Source organism: Schistocerca piceifrons, chromosome 2 (genome assembly GCF_021461385.2).
Source record: "Schistocerca piceifrons isolate TAMUIC-IGC-003096 chromosome 2, iqSchPice1.1, whole genome shotgun sequence".
NCBI lineage: Eukaryota > Metazoa > Arthropoda > Insecta > Orthoptera > Acrididae > Schistocerca > Schistocerca piceifrons.
In genome coordinates, this window is record NC_060139.1 from 478,987,960 (window position 1) to 479,010,353 (window position 22,394).

Below are 22,394 nucleotides of genomic sequence, written 5' to 3' on the forward strand. Positions count from 1 at the left end.
GGAGTACCAGAAGCGAGTTCGATTCACAAATATCATGCTTATAAACTAAGCGCCTACTCGCTTGGTCAGGGAATCCTTGATTACTAGCCACCATACGAAGTATGTAAGCACGTGTAAAATGTTCAAACTCCGTTTTCTCGAAAATATTTGAGAGTTGCACCTTGCTATTTGCATATTTTGAAGTCCTAGTCGTGCCCTACACACACTGTTAATGGGATCCAAATTAGTGAAGGGAAGTTCATACAGTAACGTTGTAATATGCACCACATCCGAGTCCTGGCGTGAGACACTCCATCATCAAGCGTATAATTATTGTATGCAGATACATTTGTTTTTACGTATGAAACATCGTTTCTAGAAACAGAATCTGGTAACATTTTCCATAGACATTTTTCTTTGTCTTTTATCACACACTTTAACTGGAAACAACGTATTTCCAAATCGAGATCTGGTCTGCAGAGTCGATTAATATGCATTCGATAACGGACAATATCGACTGTCAATATTTCGGTGACACCTGTTTTGATTTTCGAGGCGCGAAGTGGCGTTGTGGTTTTGTCGTAGTGTTTGAGAGAGGTAGGTCGTGTACCGAAGTTATTAAGTATTTCATTAACAATTGAGTGTTGTTTTTCAGTTAGTTTGTCTTGTGACGTTATACTTTCAGACACTTCGCAACATAGCGTACCAAAAATAAGGGGTTTGGGAGCTATCTTTAAAGCGCTGCATTAGTTGAATTCCATCTCATGGATACTAAATCAGTTTAAATGTGTTTTGGAGTGTTGTAGAAGAATTTGTGTAGCGTAAAATAATGCTTTACAGTCTGTATATACCGGTAAGTGGAACTCGTATGGTTCTTAAACTCCCTTCTTTAGCATCACATGTAGAGAGTTCTTTGTCGGTGATGACAAAATGATTGATTGCCAGACAACCTTTTTTTATAAATCTGTCTGTTGTGTTCAGCAGCTCAAGTTGATATATGCCATTATCTATTCTGAGATACGCTAGTTAGCCGGGAAATACCTAAAGGTAACAGTAAAGTACTAATGCAGTGAAGTTTATGCTCAGTGTTGAAAATTAGGGAAAAAATCTTAAAGTTCACATGAATACCACTTGGATCATGTCAGTTTCCTCTTGATTAATATTTTCTTTTTGGTAATTGGGGAAGAGAGCTGAGAATGTGCTACTGGTGGCATGTGAAAAGCATGGTTTTCAGGTAACTGGAGATACAAAACTTTATATTGAACTTGAGTGAAATGAGTTTTACTTTGATTAATAATTCTCATACCATAAAAAGGGAATCTTACAAAATAATTAGTACACTCGTGGAAAGCAGATTGTCATTTTCTTCCATTTGTGTAGATGTGAGTTTCTTAGTTTCATGACAGTGTGTGCCTCTGATCTAGCGCAGAGTCATATACATCTTTGTGGTATGGATGTAGGTAAGGCTGAACATTTTACTTTCATGGAAACCTCCACAGCATTTCTCCAGACTAAAATCATGCCATATTAATTTTGCCTTTTACATTAATGTGCCAGATGATTGCCACTATCCTTTCAATGCAAACTGTTCTCTCATTCACAGTCCCAGACTTTGAGAGACATTTTTATTTTATTATATCTTTTTCTTTCTGCACATATAGTCACCATATTTGCGACTTAAGCATAATGATTTATAGCTTGTAAATATGGATTGGCAATGGCTTCAGTAATTAGTACTACAGATAACTGCCAGCAGATACATTATCAGAAACATGTGCCACAGAGGCTTGACATTTGGTGCTGCCTCAATAAAAGGCATGCCCTAGTCAATCAGCATGTAGTTACTGTCGTATCCTCTTAAAGTGCGATATTAACGATCTGGTCAGCTGAAGAATAGAAAATGTAAACAATTCATTTGGTTACTGTATGCACAACATAACTAGGCCCTTTTCTAGGAACAACTCAGGACAACTCAGGGCTAGTATGAAATGTTTCCGCCTATTGCCTGCGTTAGCTTCTAAACAGTACAACAAGCAGTTATTTCCCCTAAATGTCTCCTACCTCCGCAGCAGCCTAAAAACTGTTCATTGGTGGAATGTTTGCATTACATTCATCCCCTTCAAAAGGATTAAGTTGTATTGTGTGTATAATACATTAAGCACTGTCTTCATTGTTGTTAGATGAGTGTAGCTGCAGATATAGATACAAGATTTTTCCTTTGTTTCTGTGTTCGGAATAATACTTGTGATCTCTCCAAATCAATCACCTGAGCAGCTGTCTATAGCCACCAATTAATGAATGTTCTGTTGCTGGGTTAGACAATGCAAATCAATGGCAAATATGCCTTATGTGGAGAGTATTGTAATATTTCTAGAGATATTGTCAGTCCATTCTCAAGGGCACACTGAATATCTTAATAGATAATGCATGAGGTACTGTTTTAATTCACATTCTGGATGCAAATATAGTTTCTTTAATAGTGTCTGTTGGTGGGTACAGAAATGAACTGAGCTTTGCAAGAGTTCTTCTATTTGTGAATTAATCTAGTCACAAAAAGTCTATATAAGTCAGTAACAGATTACCTAAGAGTAAATGATAAGGCACAAGGACAAATAAGAAATACAGGGATATATACTGGAGAACCAGAAATCCATTGACAAACTTTCGGTGTTGATAGTATAGATCAAAACAACAAAAAATGTGCTGTAAACATAGGCTCAGAAATGAATACCTTAAGAGCTATGGACCTTGTTCAATAGAGGAGATGTATTTCACCATAACGAAGATGAACAAATGTTCATTGCTCTTAAGGTATGCATTTTAGAGCCTATTTTTACTGGACATGTTTTCCTTGGTTTGGTCCCACCTATGAAAGTTTGTCAGTGGATTTCACTTCTCCCTTTCGAAGATATGGCAGGTTCGGGAATACAGAAGCTTCCGATTCCACCCGTCTGCTTTGACCCATGAGGTCACCAATATAGCAGAAACGACCTTTCTCAATGTCTCCAATATGGTGCCTATTACGTCATTACATAAATGACAACAAACATGAAAATACTTATAAAACCAACACACAAATCTCTCTCCAAAAATATAATCAAACTAACGGGACCAGCGCGGGAAATTGGGGGTTTTTGGGTGGGGACAAAACAAATTTAAACACATACAGACACACACCACAATCCCAAACCACACAGGATGACGACATAAAAACACCACAAATTTCCCAATTCCGCTACACTTACAATATCAAGAGGAATCGGTCACTTCCCCTCACCCAGATAGCTCAGCCACAATTGTCGATACCACAAAATAAAAAACAACTAATCCAGAAATTGTAATCATGCCGCAACTATCGATACCACAAAACCAACACCTAAAACAACAAAAATTGGAATTGGACACTTCGCTTGACCCATATAGGTCAACAGCAGCTCACAATACCAAAACACACATAGCTATGATGACACATTGAAATTGGACCCTTCTCTTGACCTATATAGGTCAACAACTCGTGATACCAAAACACACAGAGTTTCGACACTTTGGAATCAGTCACTTCCCATGACCTATGCAGCTCAAATACAACTGACAATACAAAAAAAAATTGAAATAGAGTACTTCCCCCTCGGATACATAAATCAACCGCAAGTGCCGATATCAAAACATCAACCGCCAACACATGCAGTAAATAACACCGACTCAACAACACACAAAAACCTCACTGAGGATCGTAACACACGAACAATAGACCCAAAAAAAACGACTACTTACCACAAAAAAGTTCTTAAACTTAGTCAAATCCATGCCTAACAAAAGAAGCCACAAATTGAACTAAACGACTTAGCCCGCGACAAACAGCAAACCAATAATATCAAGTGACATTGCAATAACACAACAGAAACTTAATTCTTAACTCACTGAAACTAATTTCCGTTCTTCTATAACAGTCACGACCGATAAATGCCCACTTCAAGCACCGACACCCAAATGAACCCAATACACCACCAGAGGACACCACCAACCGCTACAAGACGACATCTACAAACACAACACACTCATAAACTAAGCTACGCACTGTAATTACGTCACACAACACCCTTACATCACAGGTCAAAGCCGACGAGTGGGATCGGACGCCTATGTTGACCCGGCAGGTTCTTACCATTACTTTGTAATATCTCAAATAGTTGCATTTGCTGAAACAAAGAGGATAAGCGGCAATAACGTTTATTTTCTAGAAGAGGAAAGTATGTTGTGTCTTTACCAAAGCAATTCAGCGAAAGAGCTGGAACACCTAAATAATTATGACTACATTGAAGAGGAATGGTCAGACAGTGAGAGAACAATGAAAAACAAAGCATGTGAATCAAAATAAATGCCAGAAGAAAATAGTACTCAAGGTTTTGACACCAGAAATTAAATTAGCTATTTCAGAGAAACAGGCATTCTACTAAAATACCTCTCAAACCATACAGATAATAATCTAAATGTATATAAATACAAGTTTAGTTACAAGAACCCACAAAGATGCTTTGGAATGATATTTTAATAATCCTGGAAATGGTATTCTTGGACACTGAATGATAGCTTATAAAGCTCTTAAAGCAGACAGACAAGTCAAGAAAGAGAACTGTCCCTTAGTCATTGGGAGATCATTTATTTAGCTTAGAAAAAAAAGAATGGGTCCAGTACCAGTCCAAGATCGTGGTAACTCATGTCGGCTTTTACCTGCAACATCATCGAAACTTGCCAATCAACAAAACCATAACAACAAAACATCTGGGAGATAAAAAAAGAGATACTGGCAATTTTAGTTGGCTTGCATAGCTCAAAGTCAGTCCCCAATACCACGAACGCACATGACTCCAAAACATCGTATTGGGGATTTTCATAGTTTACCAACCGTGCACAGGCAGGCTGACGACTCCAGCGAGTGACCAAATGGTGTAAATTGCCCTGAAGATGACCCCATTGGGGGTTGAAACTGGTTGGCGGTAAAATAAATAATGCAATTGTGACTGTAATTTTGAATAATTGATTACCTGTATAGCTCATACGAAACCCATGATGCAAATAAACCGCAAGTAACAGAATTAAACATTGTCGAAACCTAACCAGACCAAAATGACAATACGCTTGACGATACCCATCACCATAGACTAACAAACATAAACTTCAGCTAGCAACCCATACCACAAAATCATAAAAAACTACATCATGAATTCCGATACCAGCAGCTGAAAGAAAATTACGTACATAAGTAAACACACCACATTTTGTACTATTGGACCACAATGTTATTGCACGTGGTTTCCCACGTCTGTTCTTGGAAACACATGACATTATGGTAAACAAGTACAGTGGTGACTAAGGAAAATGTATCGCACTGCGAATGATCTCAGAACGGTCGTGCATATACTAGTAAGTGTGCCCTCGTGAAATACAGTGAGACTCAGGTGCTGTAGTATTGTGGTCGAATAATACAGAAAAAAAAGGGTCAGCTAACAACTAAATTTAAGCCCCACCTCCCTCCCCCATCTCCCCCTCTCTCTCCCCCATCTCCCCCTCTCTCTCCCCCATCTCCCCCTCTCTCTCCCCCATCTCCCCCTCTCTCCCCCCATCTCACCCTCTTTCCCCCCCCATCTCACCCCTCTCTCTGCCTCTCTGCCCCTCTCCCCCCTCTAATCCACCTCTCCCCTCTCTCCCCCCTCTAACCCCCCTCTCTCCTCTCTCTCCCCCCTCTAACCCCCCCTCTCTCCTCTCTCTCCCCCCTCTCTCCTCTCTCTCCCCCCTCTCTCCTCTCTAACCCCCCTCTCTCCGCCCCACTCTACGACCTATCTGCCCCCCCTCGCCCGCATCTCGTGGTCGTGCGGTAGCGTTCTCGCTTCCCACGCCCGGGTTCGATTCCCGGGGGGGGGGGGGGGTCAGGGATTTTCTCTGCCTCGTGATGGCTGGGTGTTGTGTGATGTCTTTAGGTTAGTTAGGTTTAAGTAGTTCTAAGTTCTAGGGGACTGATGACCATAGCTGTTAAGTCCCATAGTGCTCAGAGCCATTTGAACCATTTTTTTTGTCCCCCCTCCCCCTCTCTCCCCCCTCTCTCCCCCCTCTCTCCCCCCTCTCTCCCCCTCTCTCTCCCCCCTCTCTCTCCCCCTCTCTCTCCCCCCCTCTCCCCCTCTCTCTCCCCCCTCTCTCTCCCCCTCTCTCTCCCCCCCTCTCCCCCTCTCTCTCCACCCCTCTCTCCCCCCTCTCTCTCCCCCCTCTCTCTCCCCCCCTCTCTCTCCCCCCCTCTCTCTCCCCCCTCTCTCTCCCCCCCCTCTCTCCCCCCCCCCTCTCTCCCCCCCCCTCTCTCCCCCCCTCTCTCTCCCCCCCTCTCTCTCCCCCCCTCTCTCTCCCCCCCCTCTCTCTCCCCCCTCTCTCTCTCCCCCCTCTCTCTCTCCCCCCTCTCTCTCTCCCCCCCTCTCTCTCCCCCCCTCTCTCTCTCCCCCCCTCTCTCTCTCCCCCACTCTCTCTCCCCCTCTCTCCCCCCTCTCTCCCCCCCCTCTCTCCCCTCTCTCTCCCCCCTCTCTCTCCCCCCCTCTCTCTCCCCCCTCTCCCCCCTCTCTCCCCCCTCTCTCCACCCCTCACCCCCCCTCTCTCCCCCCTCTCTCCCCCCCTCTCTCCCCCGCCCCCAAGCGAGTGGCGCAGTGGTTAGTACACTGGACTCTCATTCAGGAGAACGACGGTTCAATCCCGCGTCCGGCCATACTGTTTTAGGGTTTCCGTGATTTCCCCAAATCACTTCAGGCAAATGCCGGGATGGTTCTTTTGAAAGGGCACGGCCTACTTCTTCCCCGTCCTTCCCTAATTCGACTTTTGTCAATTTCATAAATTCTCTGCACCACTGACACCTCACACATTCAGCAATTGGAGAAATTTAATTGTTGCAGCCATGCAGTTGCTCATAGCAGCAAATAAAATAAAAAATTATTTATTTAATCATCTAAGGATCATCTTGCAATGAAATGATTTGTCAAGGTAATACAATGTCTATCATTGGACAAAATAGAACACACAATGCTTTAAGAGGATAGGACAGGTAGACTATGGGGATAAGACTGGTGATTGGCCATGCCATTGATTGAGATACCATCCTGGCAAACTGTTTAGTGATCCATGAAACCCCAAACCAGAATGGCTGGACAGAGCAGCTCCATTCTCCTGAATATGAGGTCAGTGTCCCAACAGCTGCATTGCTTCATTTGGTAATTCTTTAATGAATAATGTTTCTTCATTTGCACATAAATTGTTTCATGTAACTTGCAATATAAAATATTGTTTCCTTCTTCACTGCTCACACATTTACACTCACCAATAATTTCAGGTCTGAGAAATGCTGTTGTGCCCCTTGACTCAGTTCCAGACTCCCTATTAAACTATGTGCTACAGTCCACCTGAAAAACTAGACCAGTGGACATTACTATCACATATTATACAGCTTTACACAAGATCCTTGTAAAAGTAGTAAACTATATTCAAGTACTGAAATTTGAGAAGGTAGTTTACCCCTTTCATTACTATCCACTACTCCTGAACCCTCAAAATAATCTTTAATTGTGTAATACCCCTTGATTTGATTTTTGACAGGGAAGCTAAAACAGCTTAGGTCCAACCCGCCACTGCTCGCACTGAAACAAAATTTATTGTGTGGTATCTCTCCCTGTATATCTAATAAAGCCAACCAATGCCCTTAAACAGTGCAAGAAGCACCTTTACCAGTTTTTTGTTAGACACAATTTCTTCAGGTCTAGTTGTCCCAAAGATTCTGCATCTTTTGCACTCCAGTGCCATGAATTTGAAGATTAGGTGTGATACAGTTTCTTCACCCTCATCATAGGTTCTGCATTTAGGGTCTTCATCCATTATACCCATTGTATGTAGATGTTTTTTTTTAATTACCATGGCCGGTCATCAGTCCAGTCATGAGTTTGACTTCTTTCCTGTTCAATCCCAGGATTACAGAGCTCCTTTTAAAACATAGCTTGGTCACCATTACCTTACCACGTTTTTGTTTATGGACCTTGGTCCAAGTATTCTACACACTGTATCCAGAGCCATTTCTGTAGTTCTTGTTTGATCATAGCCTTGGTGATTGTCAGGACAGGTTCCAGTCCAATAAATGGAACCGTTGCCACCATCCTGGTCAATCTGTCGGCTTGTTCATTGCCACAAATCCCTGGGTGGCCAGGGACCCACACTAGGTTTACCCTTGTGCTTCCTCATAGCTCCACCAGAGCCCTGTGGCATTCTGCAACAATCTTAGATCTCGTTGCAGGAGCTGCCAGTGATTTCAGGGCTGTCTGGATAGATGTAGATGCTACGGTCATTGTAGCACCTACGCATATTCTCCTCCACACATGCCCTGATTGCAGTAATTTCAGCTTGGAATACAGAGGCCAGTTTTCTTAGAGAGATGATGCCCTCCGGTCTTGGCTGAATCCCGTATGCCCCTGCCCCAATACCCCTGTACGGCGTCGAACTGTTTTTTCGCATTGCTCCCTGCTTCTAATTATTATATTGTAAAGCTTGTTGAAGCTGTTGGAAGTTATTATATAGTCGGCAAGTATTTCCCCAGCCATTCCTATGTTTACCTCACTCACTATGTTAGTGTGTTTTTCTGGATATCCCGATGAGATCCATTTTTTGCCACTTTTAAGTCTGTATGCCCCAGCTGCTGCCTCTATCTTGACCCAAAGTTGTAATGTCCAGCATGGTTCCCATCCTAGCAGTTGGTGTGCTGCTAATTCCACCTGTTATGGCTAAGCAGGCCAGTCTCTGCACCTTAGCAAGGTCCTTAGCTGCAATTTGCTGTTCTTCTTTCTTCCACCACACTCGGCCCCTTAAGAAATCCTAGGTCTAACCACTGTGGTGTATGTCCAGTGCATACCTTTGGGGCTTAGGCCCCAGTTTTTACTTTTTGCCTTGGAACGGATACTCTTAATGTGAGGGTCCACGTTAGTTTCTCCTCTAAGGTTACCCCTAGATATTTCACTATCCCCTTCACAGGCAGAGTTTCAGCAAAGAGCTTTGGATTCCAACTGGAGTGTTGGATATGCCTCTTCGTAAATGGCATCACAACAGTCTTCTTAGGATTAACCCTCAGATCCTGTTTAATGCACCAATTTTGCACAATGTCCAATCCTCCTTGTGCCGTATTTCTAACTGGGTCAGTAAATTTGCCAAGTATTACTATGACAAGGTCATCTTTTTCATTCATCATGGTAGCCTCTACCTTCCTTCCACTAAGCATGACCCTGGTCCACCTACTTACAGTGGTGCCTAGGTCATGCACCTCTGCGTGGAATCAAAGGTCATGTTATTGAAGGCCCTCTCGATATCCAGGAAGATGCAGAAGGCTATTTCTTGGAAATGAGGTGCTTTCTCCACCCTCCCAATGAGTTGGTGGAAACTGGTTGATATGCATGTTGGTTTGAATGTAGAGGGACCCTAATTAGCCTCCTCTCCCCAACTTATACATTTACCAGTTTTTCCAATGGTTTGAGAATGGAGGACAGACTGATTGGTCTCATATCCTTGGCCTTGGTATGATCAATACTCCCTGGCTTTGGAATGAAGACAACCTTCACTGCCCTCCAAGCATTGGGAATAATTCCTACTGCTAGACTAAACCTGAATAACCTGCATAGCACTCTTATTAGAGTTTCTCCTGCCTTTTGCAGGAGAGCTGGAAAAATTCCATCCAGGCCAGGTGACTTGAACGGTTGGAATGTTCCCACCACCCATTGGATTTTATTTAAGTCCACACACTCCTTGGCCGATTCCCAGTCCTCTCTTAGAGTGCCTGAGAACCATTGTCTCTGCGGGATCACATTCTGGTCTGTGTTGTCAGGCAGAGCATATAGAGGAAAGTGTGTTTTGAGGAACATTTCCAGCGTCTAATGTGCTGTCTTTGTATATTCCCCATCCTCCTTCCTCAACGTACCTCCTGGATTGATGGGTACTGTAGTGAGGATTCTGTGAAGTCTGGCTTGAGCAGCCATGTTCTCCACTTCCTCGCAGAATGCCTTCCAAGGATGTCTTCTTTGCTTGTCTTATTGCAAGGTTGTAGTTGACAAGGGCCTCACGATATTTAGGCCATTGTCCTTTACGTCTCGCAATGTTAAACAGTCTTTGTACCCGTTTTCTTTGAATTTCCAAGTTATTATTCCACCAAGGCACACTCCTATTTGTGGACTTCCTGGTGATTGTGCAGTTGTCCTGATATGAGGTCACTATGGCAGAGGTAACAGCCTGTGCTACTTCCTCAAACTCCACTGGATTCCTTATCGAGGTTTTACTTTCTGATAAGCCTAAGTCAAGGTCCCTCCTATACGTCTCCCAGTCTGTTTTCCTGGGATTCCTATAGGTCATGGTCTGTCTAATTGCCATTTCAACCTTGAATTTAATGTACATGTGTTCTGGTGAGGATGGCTCTAACACCACATGCCATTGTTTGACATAGCTGCCCATCATCATGGAACCAAAAGTTATGTGAATTACTTCTTCCTTTCTGCTATTCCTGAATGTAGGTTTATTGCCCCTATTCAGGACCTCCAAGTTGTTAGCTAAAAGAAATTCAGGAAGGTACTCACCTCTGCTGTTGGTGTCCTTTTTGCCCCACACTATGTTGTGGGCGTTGGCGTTGCATCCCACCAGCAGTTGGTCACCTTGCCGATGGCAAGCCTCTACCAGTCTTCTCACCACCAAAGGAGGAGGAGAGCTGTCTTTGTAAAGAATGAATGCTGAGGCCAAAATAATTTCCCTTGTGATACTGTCCTGACATTGCTGCATTTTAATGGTAACTAGGTCCCGTGGAGCAGAAATCTATTATTAACATGAGAGAAATTCCATTTCTTACATAGATGCGTGTTCTGGAGTTTCTTAGGTTTCTAGAGTAAATCAGCTTACCTCCAGTGCCACCGAGGCCCAATATGCCCCCTTTATATAAGTAGGGTTCGTGTATCAGGGCCACGTCCACTTGCTGCCTCCCCAGGTAGCGGCTCAGAGCAGCAGAGGCCCCTTTACTGTGCTGCAGATTACTCTGCAGCACCTCCAGTCTCCGTCTTGCTGCCGTCGTTGCCTTTGAGGTCTTTGTGAACCCTGACGGTGACCTGCGAGAACCCTAAAAACAATTTCAGGTCCTACACTCGCATTGCCTTCAGGGATTTCACTCTGAGCTCCACCACCATGGTGCCTCCTCCTGGTACATCCTTCTGGTTGACCACTCTCCAGTCTTCTGTCGAGACTTTTGGGTTCTGAGTGCCTATTTTCTTGAACAGAGTCTTCGGGAAGACATCCTTAAGGATTTTTGGTACCCATATTGATACGTTTGCGATCTTAAGAAGTTCCGCTACCGTCTTCAGCAGCAGCTTTGCATCTTCTCACAGGGATATCATGGGCACCTTGCCCTTAAGCCATTCCATCATGTGCACCCGCTCACAAACAAAAATGAGGGCACAATGATCTAGATAGACCCTCCTGAAGTTGGGTCCTGGATCAGTCTCCCCCATTTTCAAAGAGAGCCATCTGTACATATTCCTCCTGCTGCGAGGTGATGGCCACCAGTGGATTGCCTTCCTGGATAACTGTCATCTTAGAAACCGAGACTGCAGTACTATAGGTCTGTTTCCCTATTTCTTGCCTTGGTTTTTTCTGGGCTCGATTATCCAGGGAGGAGGGAGTCTTAGATTCTTCCATTATCCTCTTGCTGCCTGTCTTCGACGTTGTGGGCGTCTGCGTATCCCCTTCAGTCTGAGAGAGTTTTTTTCTTGGGAGTCTTAGGTTCAAGTCCCTTTAATTCCCTCCACTTGTCTTTAGGAAGCCATTCTTACCCCTTCCTTTTTCCTCTGTTCCCGGCTGGATTGGGGATTTTCTTTGCCCGGGGACTGGGTATTTGTGTTGTCCTCATCATTTCATTCTCTTCATTCGTGACAGTCCTAGATTGGACTGTGTAAAAATATTGGACTGTATAAACATTGGGACTTTGTATGGGCACTGATGACGACAAAGTTGAGTGCCTCACAAACCAATCATCATCATCATCATCATCATCTTAGCCTAGCCATCTGCGGACAACATAACTGCAGTTATGAGAACTCCCCTCCTTAGTGTACTGAAGGCCTCACAGAGGTCTTCTCATATGGGCAATACCCTCCAAACCTAGACCACAAACAGATTTCCCATGCTGTATCCTCACACACCTCCAATCCACCACCACCACCACGGCTCAGCTACAAAGGAGTGCCCCCCCCCCCCCCCCACCCCCACCCCAGTCATCAAATATCATCATCCTGAACTGGAACAACTGAACCAGGTCCTTTGCCACGGCTTTGACTCTCTCATCGTGCCCTAAAATGACACACCCTACCCACGATTCTTCCCACCCTTCCTAAAATTTTGTTCCATTGCCCACCAACCTACACAACAGCCTAGTCCATCCTCATGCCACTCCCTCTCCCTGTGGCAGACCAAGGTGCAAGACCTATCCATTCCACCCACCCAGCACCTCCTGTTCCAGTCCTGTCACGGGCTTATCCTTCACCATCAGAAGCTGAGCGCGTGTGGGAGCAGCCATGTCATCTATCAACTCAGCTGCAAACACTGCTCAACCTTTTATGTCGGTATAACCAACCAGCTGTCAAGGAAGATGAATGGCTGCTTCCAAACTGTTGTCAAGAATAAAGTTGGCCACCCAGTGGCACAACATGCAGGAACACGCTCAGTTTCAGTGGCTGCTTCACAAACAGCCATATGGATCTTTCCCTTTACCAATAGCTTCTCAGAACTACACAGTTAGGAGTTGGCCTTACAACACATCCTTCTTTCACGGAATCATCCGGGCCTCTATCTCAGGTAACCCACTGTCCCCACACCCTCAACCCAACAGTTTCCCCTTCCTCCATTCTGTCACCCCTTTCCTATTCACGTCGCCTTCAGCATGTGCCGCATTCCTGGTGGGATGTGCCAGCCCAAAGACCTGCCATCCCTTCCTCCCACTTTTCTGGTCAGTAAATTGGCCACCTCATTCTGAGCCACAAGCCACCAACTCCCTGTCCCTCTGCCTGCCTCCTCCCTCTCTTTCTATACACCCGGCTGACACAACTCCCAGCAAAACCATGCCACTAGCCAAAAAATAGTATTGGCATTTAGGTGTAGCCTGCACCATATAGAGGCATAGGTAGGTGTGTGTGTGTGGGGGGGGGGGGGGGGGGGGGAGGGGGGGGTTATGTTAATTACTTTAGGTCGCCAGAGGATAACAAGTGCATACTACTGTTAGTTTTATTTATGTTTGTTGTTAATTTATTACATACTGCCCAATTGTAAACACCCTTGAGGGTTTCATTCGCTTTCCCTAATAGGAGATCGGATGTTTTGTCAGTGGTTATGATGTTCTGTCGTTGGCAAAGAGAACTTTCTCTCCATGTTTAACACTGTCTTGGAAAGTTATTGATGTGTATTAAGAACAGGATTGGACCCAATACACTACCCTGACAAACACCAATGTTCATATATTTTTTGTCTGACAATTTACAAAAAAATTATCAGCAGCAGCATGTGTGGACAATCTACATCTTTTGCACTCTGTTTTCTAAGACAGAAACCACTCATTCACAGTTCCTCTTACACTTGACACTTCTAGCTTGTCTATAGTATTTTATCGTCAAGTATGAAAAGCCTTACACAATTCTAACAAAATGCCTGTAACATAATGATCACTATTGAGAACTTCAAGTATCATTTTTGTGACCTCTACAGTTACTGATATTTTACTTCTTCCACACTGGAAATCAAACTGCTTCGTTAAAGAAGTTGTATTTAGTCATGTAACTCAGGAGTTTCTCTTTTATGATTTCTTCAGTTGTTTTTGAGAGCGAGCACAGCAGTGAATCTGGCCTTTAAATTTTTTCCTACATTACCTTTCTTTAGTAAGGGTACCACTTATGCATGTTTCAGGTACTCTGCCACGTGGAGTGGCTGCGCGGTTTGAGGCGTCATGTCACGGACTGCGCGGCCCCTCCCGCCGGAGGTTTGAGTCCTCCCTCGGGCATGGGTGTGTGTGTTGTTCTTAGTATAAGTTAGTTTAAGTAGTGTGTAAGTCTAGGGACCAATGACCTAAGCAGTTTGGTCCCTTAGAATTCTCACACATTTGAACATTTTCAGGTACTCTGGGGAGACACATGAACTTAATTGATCAACTTATTATCTCTGTTAAAGGGGCCTGTGGGCTATGTATGCACACCTCCAAAACATACAGGAACCTCAACTATGTCTGCTGATTTCTCATTTCTTAATTGTTATTCTCTCTTCTAAAGTTCCAGCTCTGATGTGAAAAATAACATCGTTGTGCTTTTTGTATAAGTCACTGCTAGTGCTACGTGTGTTTCAGGAAGATTTTGCTGCAGCTTCTCTGCAATACCAGAGAAATAATCATTTGCAGAATTTGCTAATGCCTGACAACTTTCTATTACCCGATTCCCATCTTTGATTTGTATGTTGTTATACTTGCATTTAAATTAAAAACCTTAATGTGCAGCATGCAAAAGATGTTTTTCTTTTGAACTAGCCTACTGTAGTTTCTTATACTTGTCTACCTTTTTCAGTTTCTTGTTGTATAATATCTCACACCACTTTGCTATTGTTTCCTGCATTATATATTAATTTGTCATTGAATATTTTTTTTTTCTTTGCTGCAAGCAGTATCCTCCTATATATATTTTTATAACTGTGAATACCTCAAGGAACTGGATTTGTGTAGTGCTTTTGGCACTGGATTAGTGCAGTGCTTTCCCAAAGAACTGAGGAATTTCTAATACCCACAGTTATGTACCTGTTTTCCTTAGCTGCTACAGTAGAAATAGCTACTTTTGGAAATGGAGCCTCAAAAGTTAATTTAAACAATGTGCAGAATTTAGTGAACTGGCACCTAAACCTCCAGATGTCAGACACTCAGATCGGTACCAAATGTTGTATGTGGGTAGAGTATCAAGCAAAACACCGATTTACTGAGTGCTATGTGCTGCCAGCTAGAACATGCCCAAACGGTAATCAAAAGTAACACCACAACTACGGAGCACATGAGAGGCATATCTGTGAGTGACAGTTTTGTAGATCTCTCGTGGGTGAGATCATAGAGTGTAAGGTTGTTGTACCAAGAGTCCCCTATTCAAACCACATTGATGACAATTTGTTTTAACTGTTTACAAGTGAAACTGTTACAGGGAAGAACATTGTCCTGTCATGTAAAAGGACCTTTCAGAGTTTGTAACAATGTTGTTTTGGCAGTCTGCTTTTCCTTTGTTTGTTGAAGGTAGCAAACGTATAGAGTAAATTGGTATATATATATATGTGTGGTATTCTATCGGACATGTACGACAGAACAGACACAACAGGTGATGAAGTTGATAGTGCATTTGTAGTTTTCACAGAATAAACATAAACAATCGGAAGAGTAGAATAAAGAAACGTATGGCAGTATTGATAGTCCCATACAACACTTTCAGAAGGAAAAAAAAGTCTTAATTGGGGTATGAAATCAGTACCTTTGGTACAGCAATCTAACGCTGTACTAACTTCCCCATGGAAGCTATGCATATTAGTAACTCACAATCATGCTTTTCCTGTACTCCATAGTTGTGGTGTTACATTTAATTAAGACTTATTCCTGTTATGCTGGACAACAGCACATAGTACAGACTAAATCGGAGTTTTGTTTGATACTCACTGTAGTTTCCTGCGGTTGGCAGGAAAGACTAACAATCAAGTTTGAACGCACTTTATTATAATAAAAAACTTTCTTGGCATGCACTAATTTCCAAATGCAAGAACAAGAAACACAGCAGTTCACGTGGTGGCAAAACCAGATAAGAGCACAAGACAATAAAGAAAATAATGACCAAAATACTAGTCTACCAATTACAAAGATACAACGTGTTACTGAATGCTATGGCGAGTGTCTAGTATGCTAGAGCCGGCATAAGTATTGGGTGGAGCTGTCCTAACTCTAGGTGCACACTGCTGGTCTGACTCTGCTGGCATGCTTATAATGCCAATTTGGCAGAGTGCAACACGTAGGCACATGAGTTCAAATTGGTGGATCACTGTCATATGTCTTTTTGTGAAGCACTTCTATGTTTATGCAGAAAGCCTGTTATTGTGTACATCCACTGGCGATGTTTCGTTCTCAGCTCTTGCAGGGAGGTCAGCAGCCCACCTCACTTATCTGTTGTGCAGGCCCTCTGACTGATAAGGGGCTGCTATGACATTTCTCCCCCAGGAAAAAGAATGCACAGCACCACAAACGTCCGTTGGAGTACGGGCGTCGTAGTTGACATCCATGGGTTCGTGGCCGGCAGGGTTGGGAGGTGGTGACGCAGCAGGGGCAGCTAGCAGCAGACACAGTGGCTGGGGTTGAAGTGGAGGTTCCATCACAGGGCGGCTGGCGATATACACTGGCAGCTCCCCTGGGGTGTCGTGGTCCAACAGATGGGGGCGGAGCTGGTTGAGGTGCTGGCAAAACTGTCAGGCCACTGGAGAAACGCCATTGCCTGGACGCAGAGCTTGGTGATGATTTCAGGCACCCAGCTTGCCTGTGGATGAGACAAGATACACCCAGACCTCCTGCCTGATGCAGAAGGAGTGTGCCAGAATGCGAGCGGGAGGATGAGAAACCTCGGGAACAAGGACTGATAAGGGAGAGCAGAATGGTCAACCGTGAAGTATCTCCACTAGACTTTTACTGGCATAGTGGGTGGTGCGGTATGTAGCCAAAAAAAGAACCATGGCGTCCTCCAAAGGGTGATGGCTCAGCAGCCTACCGAGCTGGGTCTAGAACATCCGCACAAAACTTTCTGCCCGGTCATTTGATGCAGGGTGAAATGGGGCAGTATGGACGAGGGAAATTCCATTGGTAGTACAGAATTGCTTAAACTCGGTCAAAGTAAACTGTGGACCATTATCTGTAATGATCGTTTTGGGGAATCCCTTGATAGCAAAGAGATGCTGGGGAATTTTGATAGTCTCAGCAGAAGTGGTGGTCATCATGCGGGAGACGTAAGGGTATCCCGACCTAGAGTCTATCAGTATGAGCCACTTGGAACTGAGAAATCCAAATGAAGACGCTCCCACAGAGCAGCTGCATCCAGCCATGAAAAATACTGGCACTGGGGTGCTGCCTGACGTGTTTGGCACGTGGTGCAGGCTGACACAAGGGAGGCAATGTCTTAATCCAAACCGCACACAGTAAAGGTGTCTGTGGGCCAGCTGTTTGATGAGGATGATGCCCCAATGGCCAGTGTGGAGGAGGTCGAGGTGCAATGCATGTGGTGGTAGAGATCTCGCAGCATCTGATCCTGAGCGGTGGCCCGCCGGACTGCATTAGCATCCAACGGAAGCCTGTCCAGAGCTGTGACCACGTCTGATTCCACATGGAAACAAACCAAGGGGGAGGCATCAAACTCACGGTCCACCCCGGCAGGCATTCGGGACAGAAAATCGGTGTTTGCTTGCCGTCCAGATGTACAATAGACAACATTGGTTGAACATCAACAGGAAGAGCGCCCAACGCCGAAGGCAGTGCACTGTCCAGGTAGGCACTGCTGTGCCCGGGAGAAACAAAGAAACCAAAGGTTTGTGGTCAGTCTGCAGAATTAAATGATGACCATAAACAAAATTGTAGAATTTCGTTAGGCCAAAAACCAGTGCCAAAACTTCCTTTTCAATTTGACTATAATTGATTTGAGCATAGGTCAGTTTTTTGGATGCGAAAGCTACTGGCATCTCAATGCTGTCGACTGCTTGTGAGAGCACCGCATCCAGGCTATAGTCTGATGCATTGGCGGCGATGATTAAGGGCAGGGGATGATTGTAAGTGGCCAGACAAGGAGGGCAGAAGAGAGCTGACTTGAGATGTGTGAAAGCCTGTTCACACGCCGTGTTCCAAACCCAATGTGCACCCTTGCACAATAACCCGGTCATGGGTGCTGAAATCTCGGCGGTGTGCGGTATAAAACGCCAATAGTAGTTGATTTGGCAGAGAATGGATTGCAGTTGGTTCACGTTGGCGGGAGGAGGCAGGTTTCGAATCACTTCGACATACTCCATGTAGGCTACAGGCATCAATCGTGAACCTGAGATAACTGACCTCTTGTGCAAAAAAGTCACACCTTTCTTTCCGGCAATGCAGGTTAGCATAAAAAAAAACCTGAAATAGCCTATCCAGCTTGTCCGTGAGGTCCACTGTGGACATGCCACCGATAGTGACATAATGCAGATAATTTGCCACCCTGAGCACCTGGCTTGTGAGGCATTCCAAATAACATTGGAAAATGGCAGGGCTGCTGGCAATGCCAAATGGGAGGTGGTTGTACCAGAAAAGGAAACACAGGGTATTGATGGCTAGGATCTGCTGCGATTCATCGTCCAGCGGCAGCTGCAAATAAGCATCGGGCAAATCAATTTTGGTGAAAACGGTTGAGCCCACAAGACGTGTGAGTATATTGTCCACCGATGGGATAGGATATGCATTGATGATGGACTGAAATTGACTGTGACCTTAAAATCGCCACAGATGGGTAAAGCACCGTTTGACTTCTCGACTGTCACGATAGGTGTTGCCAAGCGACTGTGCGCGATGGGAGAAAGGGTGCCTTCGTCTTGTAAGCGGTGAAGTCTCGGTGAGACTGGGCGGGCCTTAAAAAAATGAGGGACAGCAGAGGGAAGAAGCTGATCATGTGCTGTGAAACCATTCATCCCTGGTGTGGAGGATGAGAACAATGTTTCATATTTGCTGAGGAATGGGACAAGGAGGGGATCTAAACCACCTGTACCTTGTCCTGCACTGACAAACCCAGAGGACCAAAAATGTCAACACCCAAAAGGTTAGTAGTACTGGGAGAGCTGACCATCAATTGTAAGAGATCTGTGAGTGGAAAAATGCCGCCGACTGATATTGGGTGATTACTGAAACTATGCAAGGCATGAGTGTATAGGGATAAAACCAGTGAACCCAAGTGCTGGTGTGTGGCACCATCCACAATAGAAATGGATGATGATGTGTCGATTTGGAAGACCACCGGAACATGTGCTACCTCCAAGGTAAGGAGAAAACAGGCCTCTGATTGAGGAATGATGGAGAATACTTGTCTGTCAATGGAAGATTCGTGACAAGCTTGTGTGTCCGCAGGAAGCGTGGCATCTACATGATGTTTCTGTGAGGCCTGACACACCATGGTGATATGGCCCGCTCAGCTGCAAGCCGTGCACCTTGCTTGCCAGTGGGGGCACTCCGACCATTGGTGAGTCTAGAAACAGCCCAGACAGGATGGAAAACAAGTGAAAGATTCTCTGTCACTGGATGGACCAACAGATTGACAAGACTCTTGTTTGGCGCTAGGCAAATGGCAAGCCATGAAAACAGCCAGATCAAGACGCAGCGGTTGTACTGGTGAGACTGTTCAAATGCACGAATGATCAGCAGGCAGGTGTTGAGGGAAGGGTCCTGCAACTTCAAAATATCAGCCCGAAGACCCTCATCTGGTGTGTGAACCACCACCATATCGCGTATCAACAAAGAGGCATAAGACTGCTTGCAGGCAACGTTGGCGCACCGGAATTTACAATCATGGGAGAGACACTGGAGCGTCATAATCCATTCCCGATATGTCTGACGTGGGGACTTTCTACAAGAAAAGAAAGTCTGACACGGATGGAGCTGACATGTGTTTTTGTGTCAAAGTACTCAAAAAGGCAGACCTTAATATGGGTAAAGGAGAGATCATGAGGGGATTGCTCAGTATTCAGTTGTTGAATTAAACAATACACTTGTGGACCAACTGTTCTGTTGCTGTTGGGGGGGGGGGGGGGGGGGGGGACCCGACTTTGATTTTCATCGTGGATCCCAGGTGCCAGTAAATGTTGTTCGAGCAGTTTGAGATAATTTGACCACGCTTCGACAGACCTATCAAAAGCAGGAAACCTTGGTGGAGCCTCATGCAAAGTGTTCAATTTACTCACGATGGAATCAACTCTATGAGCTACCTCTTGCAACTCTGGGGAGTTAGGGCGAAGTTCTTACCGTGTGAGAGCTGCCTGAATCTGCTATTGTGTTTCCATCAAGGACTGAAGTAGTTCCTCTGAGTAGGCCATTTCATTCGAAAATGGAAGTTTTACCTTTGTTGCCAATTTACTGTAGTGTCCTGTGGTTGGCAGGAAAGAACTATCAATCGAGTTTGAACACACTTTATTATAATTAAAAAAATGCCTTCTTGGCATGCACTAATTTCCAAAAGCAAGAACTACAAGAAACACAATTCTTGTGGTGTCAAAACCATATAAGAGTACAAGACAATGAAATAAAATAATGACCAAAATACTACTCTACCAATTACAAAGATACAACATGCTACTGAAGACTACGGCGAATGTGTACTATGCTAGAGACGACTTAGGTATTGGCCAGAGCTGTCCTAAGTGTAGGTATATACTGCTAGTCTGACTCTCCTAGCGTGCTTATAATGCTGATTCAGCGGAGTGCTTCGTGTCGTCACGAGTTCCAATTGGTGGATCACTGTCATATGTATTTTCATGAAGGAGGTCTGTGTTTATGCGGAAAGCCTGTTATTGCTCACATCCTCAAGCAATGTTTTGGTTTGGGCTCTTGAAGGGAGGTCGGCAGCCCACCTTGCTTGTCTGTTGTGCGGGCCCTCTAACTGATAAGGGTTGGTTTTATGCAGTGTTTGCTGTAGTTCTGGTATTCATGCAGTTGTGTGATGAATTTTTGTGCGATTTAGTGTTTTCGAGATGAATTCAACAAAGAAATGATATCATCAGTCTTTCAGGGACGCCTAGTCTGTTGAATTTCCGTGTATTATACAATTGTGGAAAGGTAAAATATTCGCATTCTGTTCCATGTGATCATGTGATACAAACATTGCTTACGGAGGAAGAACTGAATTAATAAATCGTATTAAATCCGTTAAACACATCTCCAACATGAAAATGAAGGGTAGCAGTAAGAAAATAGATTCAATTTTTACCACCCCTGGAGCTGACCTTGATGTAATAAGAGCAGAATGTTTGTTCACTTAATGTTTAATTGAACAAAATAATCCATTAGCTGCTGCTGATCATGCTGGTGCCCTTTTTAGGAAAATGTTCTTTGGTTTGGAAATGGCAAAAAGATACGGTTTTGGTCATACATAGACTTCACATACTTTGAAAGAAATGGCGACAGATTCAAGAAATGAACTCATTACCTGCATGCAATGTGAACCGTTTACTTTGGCTACAGATGGGAACAATGACGCTAAGCTTTATCCCTTAGTCGTCACCTGTTTTAGGAAAAGATAGTTACTTCGGTGCTGTCTGTCCCCAGCCTTGATGGGTGATTCAACGGGGCATGATATTGGAAATCTGTTAATTTCACAGTTGGAGTATTACAAAATACCAGTTGAAAATTGTGTAGTGTTCTGTTCAGACAATGCTCCAGTCATGATTGAAAGAATAATGGAGTTGCTGCTGTTTTAAAGGAAGCAGAGCCATATGTCTTTGTGCTTGGGTGCTCTGTCATTTGATTAACTTGGCTGCTGAGAAATGTGCAAGCAGTTTGCCTGTTAAGATTGATGAACTTTTAGTTGGCATTTTCTATTATTTAGAAAAGAGCTGCAAGAAGTTCCAAGAGCTTCACACAAGGAAACTAAGAAGATATTAAAACATTGTTGCACAAGATGGCTATCTTTAGGAAAGTATATGCAAGGACTGTTGGAGCAGTGGAATCCTTTAGTTGGGTTGAAGATGAGGCGCGTGTTGGTGCTCAGTGTGCACCAAGTAGCTGAACATCATTTACAATCCCAAAAGCTGAGCTTCATGGTTCTAAAGACCATAGAAAGAGGGAGGCTGTCAAGTCAACAGAATTGGTTGCCCCCCCCCCCCCCCCCCCCCCCCAGAGATTTGCATCTGACACTCCTGTGCTGAAGAAGGACGACATTATTCAAAGCCATGAAGAAAAAAACTGTTTCTCTCTTAAGGCTTAAACCAGGCATACTGTGCTGTCATTTCTGTATTTGAGAATCTCAGTTCTGCAGAGTGCTTCCCATCAAATTCATAAACTGTTACAACTAATGATGAACCTATTACAGCAGCTTCTTTCCAGTTTTTAAACCTAAAGTTATAAAGAGTTCCCTGTTACAGAATGTTCAGTACCATCTTAATGAGAATCAGAGAGACAATGATGATCTAGTTATTGGAGTTCAGAAAATGAATTTGGTGAAGAAACTTAATGATAAAGATAAATAAAGATTCTTTTTGTCTGTCAGAGTTTACTTCTGCTGTGCATGTGATTATACAGGGTGTCTATAAATGAATATCGGGATTTTAACACT

The 22,394-nt window shown here is 44.0% G+C and overlaps 1 protein-coding gene across 3 annotated transcripts in view; it reads left to right on the forward strand.

Moving 5' to 3' along the window:
* Positions 1-523: 523 nt before the first annotated feature.
* The window catches only part of LOC124776442 (spindle and kinetochore-associated protein 1-like), a 90,935-nt gene continuing 69,064 nt past the window's right edge, over positions 524-22,394 (forward strand). For 2 of the 3 annotated variants that reach the window (XM_047251442.1, XM_047251443.1), the window contains exons 1-2: positions 524-576; positions 665-832. Coding sequence is in view for 2 of the 3 variants with exons in the window: in XM_047251443.1 (XP_047107399.1) it covers positions 809-832 (24 nt within the window). In the remaining variant the exon portion in view is untranslated. Of the gene's footprint in view, positions 577-664; positions 833-14,031; positions 14,069-22,394 lie in introns of those variants that run through there. The other variant, XM_047251440.1, reaches the window with a different exon arrangement.